The following is a 24962-nucleotide window of genomic DNA, read 5'->3' on the forward strand; positions in this document are numbered from 1 at the left end:
CTGGTAGTCCTTCCCTAGGTACTGCGCATGTGTGACTCCCAACAGAGATGGAACAGGAGTGAGATGCCTCAATCTGTAGCTGAAACAGAGAGCTCAACACACAGAGTGTGCAGAAAAAAAAGGTGTTTTTGGAAAATGTATCCATGTAAAACTATTCTGGTACAACCTCTAAATACAATTAGGAACCTGAAAATGAGGATAATATGAGCACTCTAAATTATCTCATGTATTCCATTGTTTCTTTATCTTTCCTCTCCTCCCTCACCCTCTCTGAATTGTCTTCCCCTATTTTCTCCAACCATTCCTTTCTTCTGTCTTCCTCCTCTGCTGACACTTCATTTATCTCTGGTCTTGACATCCCTGACTAACGATCTGCCAAACTGCTCCCCTGCCTAATCTTTTTCCCCTGAATCATCTCAAGACGCTCATCAACGTCCTCATGCAGCTACCTGTCTTGAGTCGGGTTTTTGGTCATGCCCACTTATGGATTTGACTGCTTTCACCCTTCATTTTGGTTGTGTTTGTTCATTCTGTTATGTGTTGATGTTGTTAATCTGGAGTGAGAAGTTAGCTAGAGATGGAAAGGAAAATATGCTGTTCTGCTACCATAACCAAGCAGAATCATTGCACTGCATTCTGGTGACTGCAGTCTCATGTTTCAAACTGTGTAATATATCCTTATACATCTAATAGACCCTTTCTCTCATGCTCCCCTTAATTTAAACAGGTTGTATATGTTTGTCTTTGTTTAACAGTCAATTGATTTCTAAGGTTTCTATGTAGAAGATAGATGTAAAAGAATGGCCATCCACAGACCATTACTAGAGCTAATGATCTTTAGTGGACGCTGCCTGGGGCAAAGAGAGATGATGTATTTTTCTGGTCCTTGTCCCTTCGTTAAAAGTCATACACCAGTTAGGTGCTCCTTGTAGCGATCTCGTAAACCTGCTACTGTATTCCTGCTCTCTGATTTCCAAGGCCCTGGTCCTGGGTTATGTAATGCTTAATCTAGAAACAAGCCTTCAGTTGGCTGTGCGGTTCAGAATTAGACAGGCAGGTGATGGGGAGGAAAATGAGCACACAGGCATCACTCTGATTGTGTCAAAAATTGTTTGTTTTATTTCATGTGAGAAAGCTTCCAGCGCTAGTTTATTTTCCTCTCTCCCCATGAAGTCTGTTTAATATCAGCTGTTATTATCTTGGAATTTAATTGCAACATCTAATTGAAATCTTGGCCCTTGGGTCACATGAACAGAGAGATTAAAACAAAAACATCCTGAACTGAAACTGAACAGCTCCACAGGACTGCTCTTTGTAAAGTAGCCAGCATCATACAGCTTCTTTAGTTTTAACTTGTTACACTCAGACAAGAGTCGCACACACACACACACACACACGTATATACTCGTGTTATCGATGCATATAAACAAACAATCAAAACAAACAGAACACACACTCACATTGGCACACACACAGTTAAGCACTCAGTCCCTGCTCCATCGCTTCCATCTAAGTGATTTGTATCCCGCGATCCGAGCTACTCGGCAGGATAGGATAAATCACATAAGGTTGGCAGTGACTCATCACATGTTGACACATTATCACTTTGTGATGTCATTTGGAGTCTTGAGGAAAGCATGGAGGCTCACTATTTCTTGCATCCACACAAAAACAGTCAAACCCCCCACACACACACACACTCACACACACACACGCACACAAACATACACCCCTCTGTCTGTTTGTTTTGTTCTTCATGTTCCATTTCCCCTCCACACACCCGTGATCCCTCTTGTCACTGCAGTCATTGTCATGCATTCGTGCCTGAAGAGCTTCCAGCACTTCCTGACTGTTTCTACACACACACACACACACACACACACACACACACACACACACACACACACAAACTCACATGAATGATAAAACTTCACTTCAAACTTCAATGAACAAACTCATGTACATGCTCACACACACACACACACTACATCTCCACCGTCCCTCCCACTCACACATACATTCAGTTATAACATATTGGCCTGCTTATCTACCTGCCTGTCTGTTTGCTTCCTGGATATGAGCTTTGTGTTTTTTGTCTTCTGGTCTCAGAAACCAGAACGGTGCTACAGAAACAGGCTGCACACTGTATTCACATTTCATTGCAGCACAAGTCCTCATGCAAACACACACACACACACACTCATACAAAAAACACATTCATTTAAACTCCTCTTTCTTTTTCTCAGTCTATATTAGTGAGCTGATTGGCAGGTTTGAATAAAAGGCTGATAAGGGGAGTTAGGTTTTACTTCTGAAGCATGGCTGATGCTGTTATTTGCTTGTTAATCCCTATTCTTTCTTAGACACTGCCGTGCTCCCTGCTATTTTTTCTTGGCCAGTTGGGGTTCTGGGCTCGACATGCTCCATTCTTCTAATTATTCCTCCCAACACTGTGAAATAATAAAATTCTTTATAATTGAATGTGCCACTGAAGATCAGAAAAAAACATCTGCCTCCCCAACCTGCACAAATATATTTTTCAAATGTTGTTTTTCTCTCTTATTCCAAATATTTCATTGATTTTGAGGAGGTTGCTTCACCCTCTGTCAGTTTGTTCTGGTAAAGAATAAATAGAAGTTACTTTCTGCCTTTGTCCTTGTAATTCTTCGTTTTTAATGCTACCTCTGTCCTTCCTCTCTCTCTCTCTGTCTTTCCCTCTCAGTGTCTCTCTCTCTCTCTGCATTTCATTTGGGTGTGCCTGGCCTTGATAATAATATTGTCTAGATGATTCAAAATTCAATTTCACAAGTTTATTGTTCTGGTAAGGTTTCTTGTCCCATATCTGTGAATGAATGGAGGGAACATCCCTTTAAAAAAAAACTTCAAATCAACCTCAGCCCCCTTCAATACAAGATTTATAAAAAGTCTTGTCAGTCAAACTGCTTTAGAGGGCAGCCACTGTGACTGTGAAAATGATTGGGATTTAATTAATTCCCCTCCACGGCTTATGTAAAGTTCATATTTCCCTGTTTAGACACAGAGTTTGAGAATCAATCAACTGAGTAATAGAAAAGGTAATAGGCTACGTGGACGGTGACAACATAGAACTGCATCCAGCCAGAATATTAAATATGTCATTATTATGTCACAATAAGTGTGTTTCACTGAATAATGCTTGCTACTCATTTGTAATGCAAAGATGTCAACTCATTTAGCCTAGAATTGCATTTATTGTGTTGGTACTGTAGAGCACTATGAATACTTGTTACCATTAACACAACTAGTCCCCAGGTGGAAGGACGACTGCTTTTATGGTTGTAAATTGATGCATTCCTACTATACACCAAATGGTAGTTTCTGATTCAGCCATTTCAAAGCCTCTTCAAGACCAAGTTAAGCTACCGTTAAAACCCAGTGTTGTTTCTAGAATATTTTTCTTGAAGTGTGTGACTTTTATTTTGTGCTGCCAGGAGATATGTAGCTCGTCCGCTGACACGAGATGGGATTTAGATGCGTATTTGTACACAGTTTTAGTTGTTGTTGTTGTTGTTGTTGTTGTTTTTGTTGTTGTTGTTGTACACAGAATTTCTACACTTACACACGTGTGCAGCCTAAAGTGCAACGTTCATGCAGTTTTCCATACCAGCATCGTGGTACCAGGAGTTTTATCTGTTTGTTCATGTGGTTTATTCAGTATTGTCCATGTGTTCCATGTGTGAAAAGAGCTTGAAAAAAATTCTGGCGGGAGAATATGAATACTTGTGTCATATGAAGGCTGAGTAAGATGCTCCATTGACACTTCCAGACAGTTATATTAATTATGCTCCATATCAGATTGCACAGACCATTGATAATTGTCATGTCTTAATCATTTAATTATTGCTTTTTATTGAAGACAATCTATTTGATTACAACAGTAAGGTCTTGCAGTTATGATGTATTATTGTTTGTTTTGTAAAGGACCATCCATGCAGGAATCCGCTTCAGTCCCCTTTTTATCACTGATTGAACATATTGAGATTGAGATTCCAGTCTTTTCCACTGTTTAAACTCCAAGCAAATTAATTTACATATTTGTTAAGTGGTTCCCTTAGTTCTATAAAAAAATAAAGTATGCAGAATATTTTGGTCACCTACCTCACAAAAAGGGAAATTTACTTATTAAAAACTTACTTTCTGAAAGAAAAGAATGATAAGGGCATTGGCATGCACAGTAGTGTCCATGTAGGACATTCATAAATCCTCCATGTCTTATTTTGAGGGTTAACATGTTGCGACTTGAGGTCTCTTCAAAACATTATAAATTGATGCGGATTCATAAAGGGAACTTGTGTGATAGAAAGCATTCTGATTTCTAATAAGCACTGACATTAATGGAAAACAAAGCCAGTCTACAAAGAAAAATACATTTTAATGTTGAGCAGTTTAATGCTTCTTTATAATTGTGGAGATGCTGGAGTCTGTGTGAGAGAATACCAACAACCTGGCATGTTCAATATGTGAATCAGGGCCTCCTGCTGTATCACCAAAACACACTCTGAGAAGGCTTGTTTACCACAAAATTATAAGACTTAAGGTCCCCGGCCTCTTTCTATCTTTACAGATTAACCAGGTTGCTGCTGGATGTTTGTGTAAATAAAGACGATTTAGTGCAGTGTTCCACCTCCCACACTCAGACCTGTGTCTGTGTGAGGAGTTCTGGCGTATTGATTACTCTGTGTCAGCCGTGTTGCCACAAGCTCTGCCTCTGAGCCCCATGTCTGGATGACTCAGTGTTGACAATTGTATTACAGCCTATTATCTTCCAAATCCCAGGGCTTGAGTCACAGCTTACTGTAGGGTCTTCTTTGGAAAGTTAAAATTGCTTGCTGGCTTCATACATGACTTCCTTTCTGTGCTCAATCATTTTCTTTCTGGCATCATCCTACAATCCCACCTGGCTGCCACTGGCATTCCTTTACTTCCTCTGTTCCATTTCACATTTTCTTTTCCTCATCTCTTTACAGCTTACCTACTTATTTTCACGTCTTGGCAACACAAGTCAAGAATCATTTTGCTTTTCACACCACCTCATGTGAAATTGATCAGAAACCATTAACGCGTGCTTTGTTAATAGCGCTTTCATTAAGTGGGAATTTCTCACTATTACACTACTAAAATACCAGGATCTTTGTGGCTTGCAAGAACGCAGATGCGCCTGTGTGTGTGTGGATGTACTATATAACACTAATGAGCTTGTCCATTTCTAATAACTGAAATATATCTAATTTAATATTTTAAATATGTAATAACTGAGCAATTTCCTCTGCTGTTAATTACTTGTTTAGCTTTAAATCTACACCAGAAAGCCAAAATGGCTATTGGTCAATGACCCCACTTACCCTGATGTCACACCTCTTTAACTTACTATCACAGTGTGCTTAATTCAAGTGTGTATGTCCATGTCTTTTTAAATCCACATGTGCTGTTGTGTTCTAACACATTCAGCTCCTACCAGGATGTCAATCGTGGTATTTGGAGGAAATATGTCCATCTATTTGTGGATTTATTCATCCTAATGGAGGTTTGATTGTGATGAAGATCATAAATGCAATTGTATTCTGCTCATCACTTGGCCAGTCAAAGAAATCCAGAAGGAAACAAGCCTGCAGATTATCTTTTGTGTTCATACAGGCAGGTGAGATCAGTTATTAAGTCATAATACTATAATTTGCTGATTTAGGCAATTTGGACACTGAGACCTCAATTAACTTTGCATTATATTAAAAATGAAGCACCTATGGGTGACTCTAAAGTTTTTTTTCCTAATGTTCTGTGCCGCAGATGATATAGAATCAAACTTACTTTATCTGTGTTGCTCTCACAATATGATTTCCTAAACCAGATGGCTGTAATTTCAATTTTTCAGCCGTTTATGCATACTGTATGCTTAACGGCTTTCATACCGATCACAATGCAGAACACCCTGCTGTTCCAATTAAAATGGTTGCAGAATTGGCTAAATTCTTGCTTGGTCTGAGAGCAGCACAAAGAATTTATAAGACAACACTCACACTTACATTGCCTTCCAAACAAAATGGAACAAATAAAGATATAGAGCGACACTCAAAGAGCCAATAAACCAAGTAAGAGAACCATTTTCAAACAGCGCTTCATGTCGCTGGCCTCTGAGGACAGAAAGCAGCTAAACAGGATTACTAAAATATCCTCCATTAAATATGATGAAGCAGAAAACGCTCTTTCAAAATGAAATTTGAATGGGGTAGCAGAATCTCAATTTTTTTGGTACAGAAGACCCCAGTGAGCCCCTGTCACCATCTATTCCCTAACTAAAGAGCGGAGCCAGCAAGGCTAAATCACCTTTGCAAGTCAGCATAGATTATATGTGGTTTGTTTTGATCAGGGAGCTCAAAGCTGCTTTCCCTCTGCATCTCGCTATACTAACTGTACTGTACTACTGTTCCTGTACAGTATATAGTGTGTTATTTTCCTGCTGTGGTCCTTCTAACAAAGAGTGAACACGTAGTCTCAAAGCTGAGGGGTTACTCGGCCTTGATGAGAAGTACTCAAGTGATCGATGTATAACACTCAGGGCTTCACTTAGATAAGTTCAGATGGAGTTTCATCTCCATTATCTGCTGCTTCTCTCTCTGTATTTTTTTTTCTTCTGTGTCAGTATTTTAGCCACCCACTCTTCTACCCCACGGCCAACTCTGCAGCCTTAGAGGTCCAGAAACCATTTTATGTTTCCCAACAACATAATCTGCAATGTACATGCAACGTTTTTCAGTTAAAAGAAGCATTCTTATTTGATGACATTCCTTTTTTCTTTTCTTTTTTTTATTTTTTTTTCAAATCGAATTGGCTTTTTCAGCTGTTACATTCCTAAATAAAAATCTGCTGGGATTTGTATGAATAGCTCACTGGGGGAAAATACACTGTTTCAGATTCCAAACATATGCTAGTGTCTGCAATATTCATGGTGTTTTTGGCCTCCACCAGCCTCAGAATTATTCTGGGCATAAGGTCTCTGCCTCACAAATAGGCTGTTACGGTTGCAGGTCAGATGTAATTTTATGAATAATGGAATGAAATTTGTAATTTGTTTCCAACACTCTGCAGGAATGCTGCCATAATGTTTTGATGTATGTAGCTATTAAACGCTTTCAAACAAAGCTGATTTATCAACCTCAGCTTGCTGCACTAAGATATATGGTATGGTAATTTCAGGGTCAGGGAATGAATGTAACTAGCTGTCCACTGGGAATGATGAACGTGACAGATTAGTGACCTACCCAGGAGAGATTACTTGAGTACTATCCACGCATGGACAGTGCAAATAAGTATCCAGACAGCAACTAGTGGAGGATCTGCAATTACAGTTTTCATGTCCGGCTGCAGTAGACTATTGTGTTGAATTTCATAAACAGCGAACAGAAAAGTAAGTCATTTGTCAATTTTTGCTATTACATCCCGGTTTCATTACAAGTCTGCAGGCATGACATTTGGTAATGCTTACGTTTTTCTCCTTCTCCTCTACTCCTAACCCACGCTCTCTGGGAGCATTGTAATTAAGAGGCTGCAGGAGGCTGTAGAGCTAGGCCGGAATTTACGTGGCAATTGATACAAGCATGAAATGACTTATTGCCAAAAACACTGCATGAACATTCCAGTTATTAGGGGATAATCGTTGTGCCACTAGAAAAGGATTTCATTACAGAGTGAAGCCCAGACTGAGGCCTAAAGGTTTTACCATGTGATACCCTTCACCCAGTGTAACAGAAGGGCCTCATTAATGTGTACTTTATCATTAGGAAAATCAATATGCAATTTACAGAAATGTTACTCAATCATAGGCTACCGGAGCTCGTCTGCTATTCACAAGGCTGCCATGCTCGATAAGAAGTGGAGATGATTTTTCTTTCTTTTTCAAATTGTCAATTATGATTATCACCACTGACGGCTCTATCTGGGGCACATTTATAGAACAGAAGATAATGTCTTTACCATTTGAGGATACAGCAATCAAAGGAAATTCCACACAACTTTGTCTCTTTAAAGCTGCACTTATCAGCATTTTTGTATTACAGTGGATCAGAATACATAATGACTAGGGCTGTAACAATATGGAAAATAAAACCGGAATTGCAACACTCAGCTCCACGAACCTGTGTCGCGGATGGAGAAGGCAGAATCGCGACAAACTCCTTCCAACTCCCGGAGCTTTCCTTCTCGTCCTCATCCAGTGCTACCACATCTTTAACTTACTAGTGGTCCTTTTGGTTCCTTAATCCTGTTTTGTCTGGTAAATTTAGCTAACTGTACAGCCGGCTAAAAGAAAAAGAGGGGCAAACGGAGGTGTAACGTTACGAGTGCCCGCTGTTCTGACTCGGGTGTCTGGGTCGGTTTCCTGATGGTTTCCTGCTGTTAGCGTCCTTAGCACCTGTAGGCTGACTGTGGATGTGTCCCCGGGGCTGTAATTATAGCGAATGGTTGCTAGCTGGCTGGGGGATGATTGTGGAATGGATGCGTCCTCGGACCAGGCTGTTGTCAGCTCTCATCCCGACTGAAGCCTTTTTTAGCGCTGGGAGACTGAGGCAGAGAAAAAGGTGTGCTAGCTAGCTAAATTACTATTAGATTAGTTGTCTACCTATACAGTTAACGTTACTGATAAATTTGTGGGTTAGCTCAGAGTTGTTAAAACAATTATACTATTGAAACGTGGATCAAAAATCGTCAATTGAATCAAACCAAATGACTGTATAATGTGAAAGGGGTCATTCTTTGTGACAATCCCACAAAAATTATCACCAACTTTGCTCTTGCCCGCAATTCTTCAAAGCCTTTTATGCATCTTACATCTTATTTAATTTTTTTTGTGACCATCAACTTTACTGGCCCAACTCTTTCATCAGCCTTGTTTCAGCAGCAGCAGATCCTCGTGCTGAACATAGCGCATTTAGCAGCTAAATAGATTCAAATATTCCCATCTGGAGTTACTGGACACCAAAAACTGATGTACATCAGGTGGACATGAAAAACGACTAAATGAATTGGAATTTTGCTAAACAAAACACAAAATATGAACTTGTGTGACAGTCCTTAATGGCCTTGATACATTGCCGATTCAATAAATGTTGAAATTATTGCAGTGTTCCTTTTACACCACCCACCATTGACTTGTAGTTCTCAACTTTTGCAAACTTCCTTAATTTTGATGCCACTGTAACAATGCTCTTTAAACAGACTCTTCAGATGACTCAAACTTATTGAAATACTTTTCAGTTTTAAAATGTGACAGTATGAAGTAGAATTCCCTGCACAGCATGCATACATATTACAAAACTCCATACACCCTGTATCTTGCATTTGAAAGGCTCACCTATGGAAAGAACAACTCTAGTTGAGATATCACTTTCAGTTACAGGAAGCAGTACCATGCATGCAGCAGAGATAAAGCCTGATTCAGTGGATGTCTTTGGAGCCTAGAGAATTTATATAATCTCAGCATTCCTATTTATGGAGATGAGATCAATGCACAATGAGGAAAACCGGAAAGGGGCTGCTGGATCGAAAGAGGTTTTTGCTCCATTTTGGATAACCTGTTTAGGATGGTGGATTTATAGAGGCTTACACCACTGCAAAGAAATATGTCTGTGCATGGGTGTGGAGGGCTAAAGGATGTGTAGGGTGTGGTGGGGTATGGTTCCTGACAGGGTATCCCATTATCAGCAGCATCAGATCTCCTGGGGTCTCATTATTCACTGCTCAAGCTGACTACATTTTAAACACCTAGTGGTCACACATTCGGACATTTCTGTCTATGCGTGAATGGCTCATTATGTGAAAAGCAAGAAAAATCACTGGAAGCATTCAAAAATACATCACAAAAAAATATTAAACAGACATGGAGAGAATAACAAAGGGCACAGAAATAAAGAATAGAAAGACTTTCAGATTGCGAAGTTTTCAGAGGGAGAAGGACAAGAAGGGAAAGCACCAGTTTTTGATTGGTTGGCTCGGGTCGCGGCCGCTGATAGAGCTCCAGGTGACAGCCGGTGTTGGGGGCCCGCGGCCAGGCTGCTACTCCCTCATGCTCTCCCAGCCTCCTGCCCTCTTTCATCTTCGTTCTGTCGCTCTTTCTTTTGCCCCACTGCTTTTTAGGCTCTCCTACTTTCTCACCTTCTCTCTCTATTGATTCAACTTTTAGCTCGCTCACTCTCTTTATCCGTCCTCCTCATCATCATTCTGCTCCTACACCCTTTTCATCCTAGTTATTTGGACAGTTGCTTCTTCTGCTGCTCTCTTCTACACTCCAAATCTGCCTTTTTGTTCCCCCACTGCTGTGGACCAACTGTCCTCTGCTAAGAACCGTCCATTTCACACTACCTATTTAGTATGCAAGAGAGCATAATTGCTCATGTGGCGGGATTCAGTCTGTTTGTGTGTGTGTGTGTGTGTGTGTGTGTGTATGTGTGTGTGTGTGTGTGTGCGCGTCAGTGTCTGTGCCCTGAAAGCCTACGTATGCAGCACATTAGTTTTCTTCAGACATGGCCTAAGGATATTTTGGTGACCTTGGTCTTTTGCGAGTATGTGTGTTGCTCAATTATAGGGATTCTATTTTTCCTGTGTGTGGGTGTGCACATACACTCTCCAGTTTGTGTGTGTGCTTGTGCTCGCGTGCAAACGCGCATCTATACAGCCACCCTTGAGGGGCATGCTTAATGATAGGCTCGTTTGCACAGCTCTGCCTCTAATGATCTATTAAAGTACACTTAGCCAGTAATTATATGGCCAGTCCCAAAAGGCTTATGAGGCCCTACAAGGCATAACTAAAGATACAAAAAGAAGGGAGATAAGCCAATGTTTTTTCTGTAATGCATAGCAATTAATATTATGGGCTCAACCTTTGAGTATATATAAAAAATTAAAAAGGATAAAGTATTTTGTCAGTTTAAAATGTCACTAAGTTTTTGAGGTAGGAATTACGTGTTCCTTGAACTTTGCTGAGGATCATGTAGGCAGAGATGGGAAGTAACGAAGTACAAATACTTCGTTACTGTACTCAAGTAGATTTTTCTGATATTTTTACTTTACTTTACTATTTATTTTTGTGGCGACTTTTTACTTCTACTCCTTACATTTTAACCCAAATATCGGTACTTTCTACTCCTTACAATTTATAAAATTGGCTCGTTACTTTCGTTTTGTACAAGAGGTTATGTCGGAAAATAGCGCGGACACGCGCCACACACCGCGAGCGGGTGCGCGCGCTACACGGAGAGAAAGGTGAGAGAAATGAGAAGGAGACAAGCTGTCAGGAGGATAACCAGCTGAGATTGTGTGTGAGAGTCTTTGAGAACTGTTGTTGTTGTTGTTGTTGAGTTTTTTTTTTTTTTTTGACCAAACTTCAGATTCTGTAGTTCAATTGACAAGTGGATGTACACTTAGCTAGAGAGAAGTCGTCTCCGTCTGTGTTTTAACAGACACACCTGGGGCCAAGTTGGACACCAGAATCAGCTTTAATCCAGTCCTAATCTAGTCCTCAACTTTAACATCATTTCACTGGAGTTATCCTTATTATTGTTTATGTCATCAATACCATATTCAATCTAAATGGATGGGAATACATCTACTCTACATTGCATTTGACGCACGACTAAGACATCTCAACAGATTCAGCATTTTGCATTAATTCACAGCAAATCATTGAGGCTTGATGGCGCTAACGTTAGCACATAGTAGTATGGAGGGTGTTAACGTTAGCACATAGTAGTATGGATGGCGCTAACGTTAGCACATAGTAGTATGGATGGTGTCAACGTTAGCACATAGTAGTATGGAGGGCGACATTATTGAAAATGAAGCAAACAGCAAGACATTCCCATCATCCTCAGCCTTATCTGAGAGAGATGTTTGAGACAGTAGGCATCAAGAAGGACTACTGGCCAATGTGCTGGGGAACTTCTTCATTAATGTCTGTTTAATCATTCATATTTTAATCCTTTTATTTTATTTCCAGAAGCCATATTTGAGCACACACCTACATGTAGATTCATTTACATGTTAGGGGGAAAGATTAAAAATAGAAACTGGATCTGTGAATTCTCACAGAATCACAACTGAATTCATATCTTGCTAATGAGTCAGAATCTTATTAACCTGGAGTCCCAGTTTCTGTCATTATAATCATATATGTTATGTTTTAGGCCTATTGGCAGACATCCATTTAAAATGTGGCCTTTGCCATATAAAGACCGTGTCCTCCGTGTCCCCTGTTGTCCCTCAGCGTCTCTCTAGTAACATTTGTGTGCTCCAGGTAGCTTTTGCAAGGCTACTTTTACTTTTATACTTTAAGTAAATTTCCAAGCCTGTACTTTGTTACTTTTACTTGAGTAAAGAAGTTTAATAGGTACTTCCACTTTTACCGGAGTATTTTTTAACACAAGTATCTGTACTTCTACTTAAGTACGGAAAGTGAGTACTTTTGCCATCTCTGCATGTAGGCATAGACTATACTTGCCGGTCAAACACTTGACTGCCATTAACTTCTCTCATTGTCCTGGCGCACACTACAGCCACTTGTATTGTATTGTATTATTTCACCAATTTCAATATTTCTTAAATAAGAGGTCAGAATTACCCTATTTCTTTAACAGGCTAAACATTGTGATCTTTCATTTCAAAGTCCAATCAGCTTGACATTTGCACAAAGTAAAAGAGGCAAGGTCAGTCAGCGAAATCCGTTGTGACTAAACCTCTAATAGGAGGAAAACATTTTTTTAGCAGGCAGAGTTGGGACAGTTACAGTGAATAATCAGATTTTCATTTGTACATACAGTATATGCATTTTTGGTGATTATAACTCCACACCACTTGGAGATAGACCACACAAATCAGGTCCTGCTCTCCAGGACAGGTATCATTCACATATATTACACATATCTTTCCACTGGATTTATAACTTCCCAACTTTTCCTCTTTCCACTCACGGGATGTTCTTCTAGCTCATCTTGACAATCTTCAGACTTACCTGGAATACAATTGTTACAGAGTTGTTTATTTTTGACATGCAGCAGAGGCACTCTGCTAAATGATAGCAAAGCTAAACATTTGGGATTTCCAGGTTTCTGTGGGGTTGGGACTGGGAGTAATAGGCCTCCGACTCAAAGTCAATATCAACTGCTTCCTCCAGCCCTGCTCTGCTCCAAGTCTGTATCAGTTCAGTCAACCACTGGCGTCTTCGCAGTAGAGTGACTCATGGCCTGAGAGCTTTTTCCACCTACCTGCTTGTCTGTTATTCAATCCACTGACCTATGAACTATTTTTGTCTGAACGTCCATTATCTGATTTGCCTAATCCCCCTCTCAAGCCATGCCTTAGACTTTGTAAGCTTTGATATCTCCAGGAGAAATTCATGATTTCCCTTTGGCTGACTAAATATGGTTTGTTTTCTTTTTTTAAATAAGATTTTGGCCTAATCCTTAAAGCGGTTACCACAAATGCGGTGGGTTTCTACATGGCGGGAGGCCTAAAGAGCAAAAGTAGCAGCTTTCTTTGTTTTTAATTAAAAGATAATTGTTTTTCCACCAATCTATACACACCTCTAACTTCCTTTTCTACTTGGCCAAGCTGTCGGCCATTGTAAGCCATAAAGATGCACGTATGCATGGTTTCCATTTGCGCTCCCCATGCTCTGTGCCTACTGGTCTTGCAACAGCCCATTGTCACTTGCCGCCTCTTTCCTCCAACACCACGCCTCTTTATTTTCTGACTCTCCATCCTCTCCGACCCATCTTATCGTCAGAGTCTCTGGCCTTGGTGACAGCCAGGTAGACTAGGCTTTGTCTGGCTGTCATAAGTTGGATGGCACAGGCTGCTTGGCGAAGGCTGCCACCTGAGGGGATACTAGGTTCTGACACCTCTATTAACCCTTAGGAAACATCTAACTCCACTCACGCCACCTCCTCCTCCCCTTTCTACTCTTTCTCATCTCTATCTCTGCCTGTCCCCTGTCTGCTGTTCCCCAGACGGAGAAAAAAACTTCTCCCAGAGCCAAATAACAAATACCTGTATTTTTCCATTCCTCCTAACCTGGAGCATTTCATTATGCCATGGATTTGGGTTTTAGTGTCCTCGTTTATTTTTCCCATTTGCTGTCCCCAGTCTGTTTCAAGCTCTTTCTGTCTATCTCTGTCTAATTCTAGCATTGCAATTCAGTATTCACACACTGTCCTTTATGTCATGAATAGCACATGGCCAGTCCAAGCATGGTTGTATGCAAGAATGCATAGCTAAATGGTGGGAATGAACAAATTGCTACAGCTTTCTGATGTCAATAAACCGTAATAATGGGAGGTGATGAAAACTAAGTGAGGCGGATTGAATCGGATGTAAACATATTTGATTAACACATGCCCTTTTTACCTTGACAATGATTCGATCTATCATTTATTGTGAAAGTCAATTATACCAGATCATGGCAGAATATGACAGCTACCATCTGAATCAGCTGCATTCACCCAATAATTTCTGTCTATCGCTCTCCTTTTTTTCCTGCAGGAATTCTCTCTACTCCAACTGGACGACGTGGTGGACCAACGAGTTAACATAGTCGGTTTTTCAGTCTTCAACAAAACTCATCCCTTCTTCCAGGATTTTGTGCTAAGCCTCAACCGCTCCTGGCAAGAGAACTGTGACCATGCACCCTTCGCTGGCACTCCAGTTAGTACACACACGCGCATACACACAATCTCATTCACACAGAGAGAGAGAGAGAGAGAGAGAGGGAGGACCAAAGTCACCCATGTAAGAATAATGGATGAACCCTTTTTATTTATTTCCTTTGTAAGTCCAAACAGGGTCTTCTGAGACATTATTCTTCCAGTATACTGCTGTATTTCAAATCACCCACTAAAACACAGAGGTCACTTATGTATCTGAAATATAGAGGGATAACATTCATCCAGTTAACAGTTGAAATTGCAGGTGTACTGTAGGCAGTTGTTAAAAAAACTGGCCCACACACACACCATTAAAAATTAATTATTATTAAACCATCAACATTAAAGTGTTTTTCATGTTGTTATTAGTTTTAAAACTCACCAAGCTTACACTATAATTCTACATATCTTTATGACTAAAAAAATGTTTTTATATTGACGCCATAGAGGAAAGTAATGATTAGTTAATAGGCAATACAGAATATCTGCCTGATTATGCACATAAATCTAAAGTTACATTTATAGATTTGAGCTCAGCGTCTTTAAAATAATTAAAACAGTGATTTCCTTGTGGAAAAAAAACATGATGTGGATAATTAGAAAGACCTGCTAACAAATACAACAAGAACAACACATCTGCGTGATTTCTTTTTTTAAAGGCTTCATTAGGGACCATAAATTCGGTAAAGGCATAAATTTAATATTTACTTAAAAAAAATAAATGACTGATTCCCCCTCTCTCTCTCTCTCTCTCTCTCTCTCTCTCTCTTTCTCTCGCTCTCTCTTTTAAGTAAAAAGTAAAAAAAAAAGCAAAGTAACACCAATCACCCCCTTATGCTTAACACAAGCTGGGCGGTAAAACCGGTTAAGAATAGTTTGAACATAGGCCTAGCATTAAAAAATGCGTTTTGCGCACAGCAGTTCACCCGGATACTTCTGAGCCTACGGCAATTAGGACTTGTGACTAATTATCTAATAACTAGAGAGAATAAAGGCAGATGAAGGCACAGCAGAAAAGAGATTAACTCATTTAGGCATGCACATAGATAATATGCTGTCTTTTCATTCAAAGTAATTGGTCTGGAAGAAAATTATCTTTGGAGCTCATACGTAGAATAAATGCGTACAAGTAACCTCTACATGTGTAGAGCTGAGACATTTAATGCATTCAAAGATCAAGGTGCACAATGCTAATATTGTGTGAAGTTATTTATGCTGTCAAATTAGCATCAAGGAAAGTAATCGCACAAACGCACAGATAGTCATCCTTATCTTCATAAGACTAACATGTCAGTTGGTGCACAAGATGTGACTGTATTTGGGTTAGAGAGCATGAAAAAAATTAAAGGCTGAAAGATATATTATTTTCTGTAAAACATGTCTGTAACAAAGAAGCTACTTTATGTCGAGTGAATACTTTTCCAGATCACTGACTGTATGTTAATGAAAAAACATTTAAAAAAAAAATACATTTGTGAAACTTCATGGCCACAAAATGTCCCCCGCAAATGTACAGAGTTAGATTGAGAGAGCTAACTCAGTCTTGTCCCTTTTAGTCTGGAGTTGTCATTTGCTAATGTACAATGACTTCTGAATCATGCAAACCATTGAAATGTGTTTTTGTTATCGGGCATTATGATTCTGCATTTCATGGACTGAGACTATGGGTCTCATGCTAAAAAACACTGACAACAACTTGCATACAATCACATCTTTTTCCTATTAAATCCAAATTTATATACGCCACTAACAAAATTTACGAGCAATCCAGACCTATTGTAGAAGTAATGTAGTACTTATACTTCCTCAAGCACTTACTCTATGCTACAGAGAATAATAGTAAAACTAAAATGAGTTAATGCCATGCTACTATTTGCTTCAAGACATAGTTAGCTATGATGTTAATATAATGAGTAACACTCTTACACTTTGCCATTTACTTTTTATTACTGCAACCACCAAGACATTATTCCCGGATATCAAACCTACAATGCATCACCTTGTGTTTGTAATGTCTTCACAGGCCGTTTGTGTACACTATATTGCCCTTAATGTGCAATCCAACAATTACTTTAGCCATATCAAAGTAATACATCACAAGTTTGAAGTTTAATGACCTTTTGTAGTTTTCTTATGCATCACAATCCCTCCCTGTAGCGGTATCCACCAAACATCAGAGCCATTTCATCTCTGTTTCCATTACACAAATGTACCGCCTTGAATCTCAGACAATTCCCTAGCTTCTAATGCAGGGCATCATGCATTTTGCTCAAATGTACATAGCAGGATGTAGTGGTAGTGACGAGGAGACTTTTTGTACTGGGTGATTTAGAAGAAAAGCTGCCTCTCCCGCTGTTTTCTGTCCCTCGCTGAGAGAAGCAGGCGGTAATTGGAATGGTCAGGGTGTGCCAGCTTCATTGGGATAAGAGTAGGAAGGACAGCATCTTGGAGTGAGAGTGAGAGAGGGGGAGAGAGAGAGAGTGAGATGGGATGGGATGGTTTTCAACGCTGTCAGCAGATCAGTCTTTCTAATGATCTAATGGAATAATCTCACTGCCACTTCAGGGAAGGGTTAACCCCTCACTGAGCGTTGACCACTGGCATGTTACATTTGCAGTTTGTGTACCTTGAGTTTTTTCTGTGTGTGTCAGTGTGTGTCAATGTGTGAAGGCATAATGTACTCACCTGCTTCCTTCCCTCTCCCTCTGCAGCTCTCCTCAGCTCTACTCTTCGATGCAGTTTACGCGGTGGTGGCGGCGGTCCAGGAGTTGAACCGTAGCCAGAATGTCGGCGCCACACAGCTCTCCTGCAAGTCCTCCAAGATCTGGGAGCATGGCACCAGCCTTATGAATTACCTGAGGATGGTAAGATTGCCTCTGCTGGACCTCATGAAAATAGACGACAGGACTGACCACTACTCAAAGCAACAATTTGGTGATAACATCAACCTTCTTGTCTGTACAGTAAATTTGAAGACTTGTAAATGGGGGAAACAGCTAGCATGGCTTTATCTACTAAATCTACCAACCAGCACCTTGAATGCTCACTCATTATTGTTGTTATATATCTTGTTATCTCTCACATTATTATCTGCTGTTAGTGATAACTAGGGTCTAAAATATTCAATAACATGTAGAAAGTAAAGCAGTAACAGAATAAGTCAGAAACTAAATAAGCAAAAACACAAAGGCGCAGTGACCTTTTGGTTTTATTATTGTGAGGTTGCCAGGCAACCAAGAGAGACTGGCAGGTAACCCCAAGTAAAACCACAAATCAATCACAAAAGTAAATTCTGCACGTAATGTTTTAATTAGTGAGCGTTAGAAGTGCGGGTAGGTGGTTTTTATTACCTGCATCTGTTCCCCCACTGTTTCCAGTTTATTTTTTTATTTATTTTTACGCTAAACTAAGCTAACTAGTTGCTTCATACTTACGGCATATAAATGACAGCAACGATCTTTACATTTAACTCCCAGAAAAAGATTACATGTCCAGAAATGTCAATCTATTATTTCAAGCTCTTTCCTGTTTTTTGTGTTTTTGTAGTTCTGGTCCTTACTTAGGAAATGGCATTAATTAGATAATGTCAAGCCAAGATTGTTGAGATCTTCATGATAGCTTCACTTATGTTGCATATTAATTTGTTATTTTAGAGCTTAGATAATTTCACTGACATCAGATAATAATGTTAAGTCTGTGCTCTCATCTTCTTTTTAGATATGCTCCCTTTCCACTAGGTCAGTTTATCTCGTCTCTACATTGTCTGAGAGACAATAGATAAAGATGAGCTGTCAGTGAATAAAATGTGTGATCCTATTAGGGTAGAAACGGCTGTAAGTGATTGGGCTATCAAAATACGTAAATGGGGCATGTGTTCGATATCAGATTGTTTGTCTTTTTCTCTCAGAGAAAGAAGACGTGACTAATGGCTCGTCTACTTTGCCGTAAAATTAAGATCAGAGCCTTGTCTTCATGTTATTATTCTAAATTTGACATATTTCAAAAGGTTGATACTGAGCCATTAGCGCTAATGCAGCCCCAGTCATATCCATAGTATGAGCTGCCGAGAGGACAGCAGGCATTTTTTTTTCTTTTAGATGTCTTTTAACGTGTTGCTGTCTCTGTGTTGGATAGGTAGAATTGGATGGTCTAACAGGCCACATTGAATTCAACAGCAAAGGTCAGCGGTCAAACTACGCCCTGAGAATCATGCAGAACAGCAAGGATGGCCTAAGGCAGGTAAAGTAACTCCTATTCTTCCAAATCTGATGGTGGTGTTATCTGTTATCAACATGATCACATGCTATGGATTCAGACAGCATTAGGACAACCTTGCTATAGCAAAAAGTAGATGTGTGATACTGGTTCAAAAGAATTAACATATAAATAGTGTAGTATTTCAGAAGAGCCTTACACCGATTCCTCCATTTTCTCTCTAAATAGACACTGGCCATAATATATGTTACTGCTGAACACAAAGCTCTTCAGCACAGTCCTGATCTCAATAGGGCACTACTTCTGGCAAATGTTCCACTCATCTTTATAGCAGTGAGTTAACTCGAGCTGGATCGTACAGCAGGGAGCCATGATATCACTTACTCAACTCACATCTTTTGGTACATACACTCCCCATTACCCTGCTAGCAGAAGTGTCAAGGAGTCCAAAATTAATTTGTTGGAATACTTATTTGAAGGTGCAACGATGCAGATTTTTAAAATAAAAATGTATTATTTTTTTTTTGTATTAAAATATTTAAGGTTAAAACGACTTAAGGTTAAGTCAGTACATGTTGATTTTGCTGCTGTTATTATTACTGGTCTGTCTGACTTTGGATACATATTAGATTCAATTTTGGGTTGTAATTCTTAATGGAAAACACAAACATTTAGTAATATTTTTGTCTTGTCTTACAAAATGGCTAAAATATATCAGCAGGGATTTGTGTGTGGTGTTGATCGATACCAGTCATTCCAGTATTGCCTCTGTGGAAGCTTCCTACACAAGAAGTCTTTTTGTGTTCTTTCATTTAGTGAAAATACTCTACATTTACGGCAGGGCTTTGCAGTCTATGCCCTGCCCAATCTCTGAAACTTGTCGCCCCTGACATCTCTTTGCCTCAGTTTCACTCCAGGGAACAGACACTTAACAATTTCTTCAAAATTGAACACATTTACCAGGATTACAAGGACTGAAAGTCAGTAATGAAATGTAAGTGACGAGAGGCTGTGAGCAGCTTCTGAAAGTAGCACTCTCTGTTAATGAATGGATGGCAGAATTACTGGTGCTCTTGTGCTATGGACTGGATCAATTGCTCAGGCATATTATAGCAGGGGTTTCCAATGTTTCATATCAAGGATCCACAAATTAAAAATATCTCGGATCTCTAATCCGTCTAAAGAATTTTTGGTATTGATAGATGTGTACACCCCATCATCATCACAATACCACTCCCAGACATTCTCTTATTGTAACAATGTTTTAATAATGATTGGAGAACTGAGAATCCTCTGGCGGAGCACTGACATTTCCTGGACCCCACTTTGGGAACCGGTGACCAGCAGTTTAGCAAGGTAGTTGGAAACAAGAACATTGCTTCAAATCAAAGACTGGCTGGGGAAAATCTGTGTTGGAAAAGTGATTGCCCAATACTCCGCCATCCATCAACAGCATCTCCAAATGCTGCAGTGGGGCTGAGCCGTCACCAGCAATGAAAATCTATGGTTGATCGTCCAGGTAAAAACAAAATATAGGTTTTATGGGAGGGGAAAAGAAGGGGTCAAAGTTAAACATCAGCACAAAATAGCTGAATTAATAACTGGGTTACCCTAGGTTTCACAATATTTATCAAGATAACATCTTTTGTGAGTCACAAAACAGCTTAAGCTTTCATTTTGTACACCGGTGTGTTCTGAGAGATAACTCTGTACTGTAGAAATGGGGGATAAATGAGGCTATATTGGTGAACCAAATGATGGGAAAAATGCACAAATAAAGGAAAGAATGAGGAAATGTGTACGGATGACTTAAATTAAGTAATAATGTATTTCTATTTGAGTTCTTCTGCCAGGCCTGTTGAAAGAAATAGCACATTGTTGTTTCCATGCCAAAACAGTATTCAGTCACACTGTATAACTGATAATAATAATAATTGATTTTGTCTGTGAGTAACAGAATTTTTAATAGTTGTTGTTTATATTGTGAGATACATGTTTAACAGCACAGAGATGAATAGCTTAGTTTCATTTGAACCTTTCAGTTGGAATGATATCTGTGAAAGAGGGGATTGTTTCCTGCCTGAGTGTGAGAAAAGTCTTACCCAAACAACCCGTAAAAGAGTCAGACAGCCGCCCGTCTGCCTTTATTAACCTTGTCTGCATCGCCCCATGTCCCCTCTTTATACTGGCACTGGGCCAGTCAAGCAGAAGGATACTGCTATCAGACCTAATGTGATGATTTCAACCAGAAGTATTATAAAGCAGCCCTGCCAGTTATGTTAATGGGCAGAGGCAAGGTGTTAGACAGGGGCCAGGATGAGGGTGTTGTTTGTTTTGTTGACTAACACCTCCCACGTACTGTTGGGTTGGGGCTGCTTCAGCCAGGCAGACACTAGAGGTGCCAGGGCCTTGGCAGAGATGAGGAAGGTGGCTCACTGCCCACACACACACTCTCTCACACACGCACACAGAGTTTAAAGAGAGTATTTTCAAATTAACAAATGACAAGTTATTTTAATTGCTTTGATTGGTTTAAACAGAGTAGTAGCATCAAATCTACAACTCCGACACTAGCAAAAAAATGTACATTGAAGAAAAGTACAGCTTCCATTCTCTTCCATCCAACATTTTCTGGCGATAGAGAGCAGTGAGGCATGTTGTACACAGCCGCCGACATCCATTTCTCTACCCTCACATCAACTTTCTTTCCTTAGTTGGTAGCACGCACCATCCTCTCTTCCAGAGCCCTGTGGTTGCGGTATAGATCGCCTCACGTGTGACCATCAGCTCCTTGGGGGTTCAACAATTTACAGCCAATCACTGTCACAAATTGAATTTCTCTGGCAGGCATTTTCACACCTTAAAACAGGTTCCTGCTGCTTTGTCTGCACGGCCTTTCTCTGTTTTGTCTATCTAGCGATCTGTGTACTTTTATCTATGGCCCTGTTTACACCAGATTTTTTTTTAGATAATTTTTGGGGCATTTTAGGCTTTTATTTGACAGGACAGATGAAGACATGAAGGGGGGATGACCTGCTCTACCAACTGAGCTATCTACATCTGATTTTTAAATGCTTTTTGATATTCCACCGCAAGAGGACATCCATAGTGTGATGGACGCTACTCACAGAGCGACGGCTGATTATTATGAACGGGTCCTGCACGCGTTGAATGGCGGATACACACATCGTGTGCATGAAATGTCTGTATCGTCACTGCGCTGCATTTTTATGAACTATGATATTCTGGCCATGGGTCACATCTTTGGCTCAGGTCCAGCAGCTCCGTCTCACAAGCTGTTACCGACGTATAACTGACTGATATCTTTTGAGTTTTCCTCCCGTTACTCTGTCCTCTGTGACTGTCTACATGTTGAAACTAAGCTGCCCAGGGTGCAGGGAACTACTCTGACTGGCTCATGAGCAGAAAGTGGAGCAGTAGATTGGCTTTGCAAAAAAACTCACGCAAATTTGATCGTGGGAAGTCAAAATCATGATTAGGATTAAAATTCAATTAATTGTGCAGCCCTAACGGACATAGTCCATTTCCAATTTTAAACTCTGGTTGACTTATGAAGACCATGGATGCAGTAACTCTTCAGATCTCTGCAGGGAAAATCAAGACAGCTAGCTAAACTATCTGATCAATCTGAGGTTTCTCTTGCACAACTAAAACAGCCTATGAACGTGTACATGTTCCACTTAAATAAATTCCTTCCAAAGGCTATTTTGCGCTTAGTACTGCCCAAGACGTTTGTGATTGGTTTAAAGAAATGTCAGTAAACCAGAGCACGTTTGTTTCCCATCCCGGCAGGCTGTGTTTTCTATCCAGACCAATATTTACACTAAAAAAGATATGTGGTAACCTCTGCAAGTAGTTTGAATGATTTGAACACTATGCATCTTTGTGTCTGTTTACACTTGTATTTAACACCGTCCACTTGGGATCCGATCGCTCAAGATGCATTTTAAAACCAAGTGTAAACAAGGTCTATCTGTCTGTCTGTCTGTCTGTTTAGTCACCATCCCACGTTGTTTTCTGCATTACTTTACAACCTAATGAATAATGAACACCAGTCATTGGATGTGCTTAGCCTTTTGCATCTTTAATTCAACTGTTAGCTGTGACAAGAGGATAAAATCATTGGTTGTGCTTGAATGCTAACAATTTGAAAAAGTAACTCATAATGTATTTTCACAAGAAACCTCCACATCTGTAATTGTGAGAAACAGTGAGTCTGCACTGGTTCTTTGCCTCCTAGTTTAGCACAGTGCAGAAAGGATTTTATTAAAAAAAAATAATACACGTATCAGACAGGTTCTAGACAACTTTAGGATGGATGTGTAAATAAATCTTGTGGTTGCTCAATTATTAATGCTCTGCATTCTGAACTTTAAATCAGAAAAATAGATACTGTTCTTCTTATTTCTTATAACTATCCATTACTGAATTATTGAAAATTGCATATTGACCAAGTTTGGTCCGATGCAAAATTCATCACAATGCTAAATTGTAAAATATGCTATAGTATAATCTGAAACAAATCCAGTAATTGCTATAAGCGTGAAAACAACCATTTCAGCCAGTTAGCCTAACTTATTTCCAGAATATCTTGTGGTTGCATTACGCAAAAATCTTTTATTTGTTCGGTTTTGGCAAAGTAAATGTTGCAGCTGCTCCTGTGCTGGCAGCCAGGTAGGCCAATAATGATGGGGTAAGAAGTTGGCATTGTCCGTGCTCTGGCCGAGGCACTACTGGCTCCTGTAACCAACAACAACCCACAGAGGAGGCAACAAGAGATGCAGGTGTACACAGAGAAACAGGAAAAAAGAGAATTGAGGGAAGAGGATGACACGTGTAAAGTAAATGAGACAGAAAGAGTGTGCAAGAGAAAAATAGGATCAAAAGAAAAGAAGCAAGGACAAAGCTATAAAACTATACTAATATACAGAATGATATTTCTGCATTTCCAATATCAGCTGGGGCTTTTTATCTTTTCTTCCTGTACTGGTTCAGCTGTCACCATATCTTATACTTATGGCAGCAACATTGACCTTTACTTCTATTTCATGCTGGAATAACTAATCTTATTAAAGGAATAGGCTCTAATCCTCCATATCCTTTTTCTATGGCTATTCACTAGCCAGTGTAATAAATTAGATAAAGAAGACAAATAGAAAAACTATCTTGTGTGCAAATGTAAACGTTTTCTGAGTGTATAGCCTTCAGATGCTGTGAACACCAGAGGTGTTCTCCAGATCTATACAGATAGATAATATAACCCAACCTGTCCCTCTAAATGCTCAGACTGCAGTCTCCTCTTCGTGAACATCAAAAGACGGAGCAGTTTTCCTAACTCACACTCTTGTTGCTAGAATGGATTACAACATGTTCTGTTTTTGGGGGTGTATGAGAGTCACTTTATTGTGATACTTGACTGATCTAGCTGACATAAGTTAACAGTGTGTATGTGCCATGCTGTGCCTATGTGTGGTCATCTGCATGCATGCTTTTACGTTTATACTTCTAGTGTGTGTGTGTGTGTGTGTGTGTGTGTGTGTGTGCATTGATGGGATTTGTCCCAGGCCTCGCTGACTGCCCCTTGGCTCTTCACACAAACACACACAATAAGGCCACCAACATCTATGCATGTTTAACAGAAGCAAAAGTATTTTTCAAAACAATCATTGTAGCCTGGCAGCCAATAACACAAACCATGCTGACAGAGCGGTCCGGCCTCTGGCCTCTGTGGACTGGCCCTCATTTTCAGCATGGAGCTCATTGACATCAGAGCGCCTGTTAATGGAGGAAGCTATAAAATGAGTAATTATTGCAGTTTGGGGTAGGCAAGCTGTTGTCTGTTACAGCGCTTAGCTCTGTTGTTTGACAGTGCGTGAGAGTGCAGAAGAGAGGGTGCTATGTAAGCTGCATCAGTATGTTTCTCTGTTTCTATGTGTGTGTGTGTGTGTGTGTGTGTGTGTGTGTGTGTGTGTGTGTGTGTGTGTGTGTGTGTGTGTGTGTGTG

General features: G+C 39.9%; 1 protein-coding gene and 1 long non-coding RNA gene across 4 annotated transcripts in view; one reads left to right on the plus strand and one right to left on the minus strand.

The window, feature by feature from the left end:
• The window catches only part of grik4 (glutamate receptor, ionotropic, kainate 4), a 288509-nt gene that overhangs the window by 221279 nt on the left and 42268 nt on the right, over window positions 1-24962 (plus strand). For all 3 annotated transcript variants that reach the window (XM_034867139.1, XM_034867140.1, XM_034867141.1), the window contains 3 exons: window positions 14563-14724; window positions 17435-17587; window positions 18858-18962. In XM_034867139.1, the coding sequence (XP_034723030.1) occupies window positions 14563-14724; window positions 17435-17587; window positions 18858-18962 (420 nt within the window). The remainder of the gene's footprint in view (window positions 1-14562; window positions 14725-17434; window positions 17588-18857; window positions 18963-24962) is intronic.
• Window positions 14709-24962, minus strand: part of LOC117941915 — a 26193-nt gene continuing 15939 nt past the window's right edge. The window contains exon 4 of the long non-coding RNA XR_004656003.1: window positions 14709-14719. This is a non-coding gene — a long non-coding RNA (uncharacterized LOC117941915). The remainder of the gene's footprint in view (window positions 14720-24962) is intronic.

Source organism: Etheostoma cragini, chromosome 3, assembly GCF_013103735.1.
Source record: "Etheostoma cragini isolate CJK2018 chromosome 3, CSU_Ecrag_1.0, whole genome shotgun sequence".
NCBI classification, from domain to species: domain Eukaryota; kingdom Metazoa; phylum Chordata; class Actinopteri; order Perciformes; family Percidae; genus Etheostoma; species Etheostoma cragini.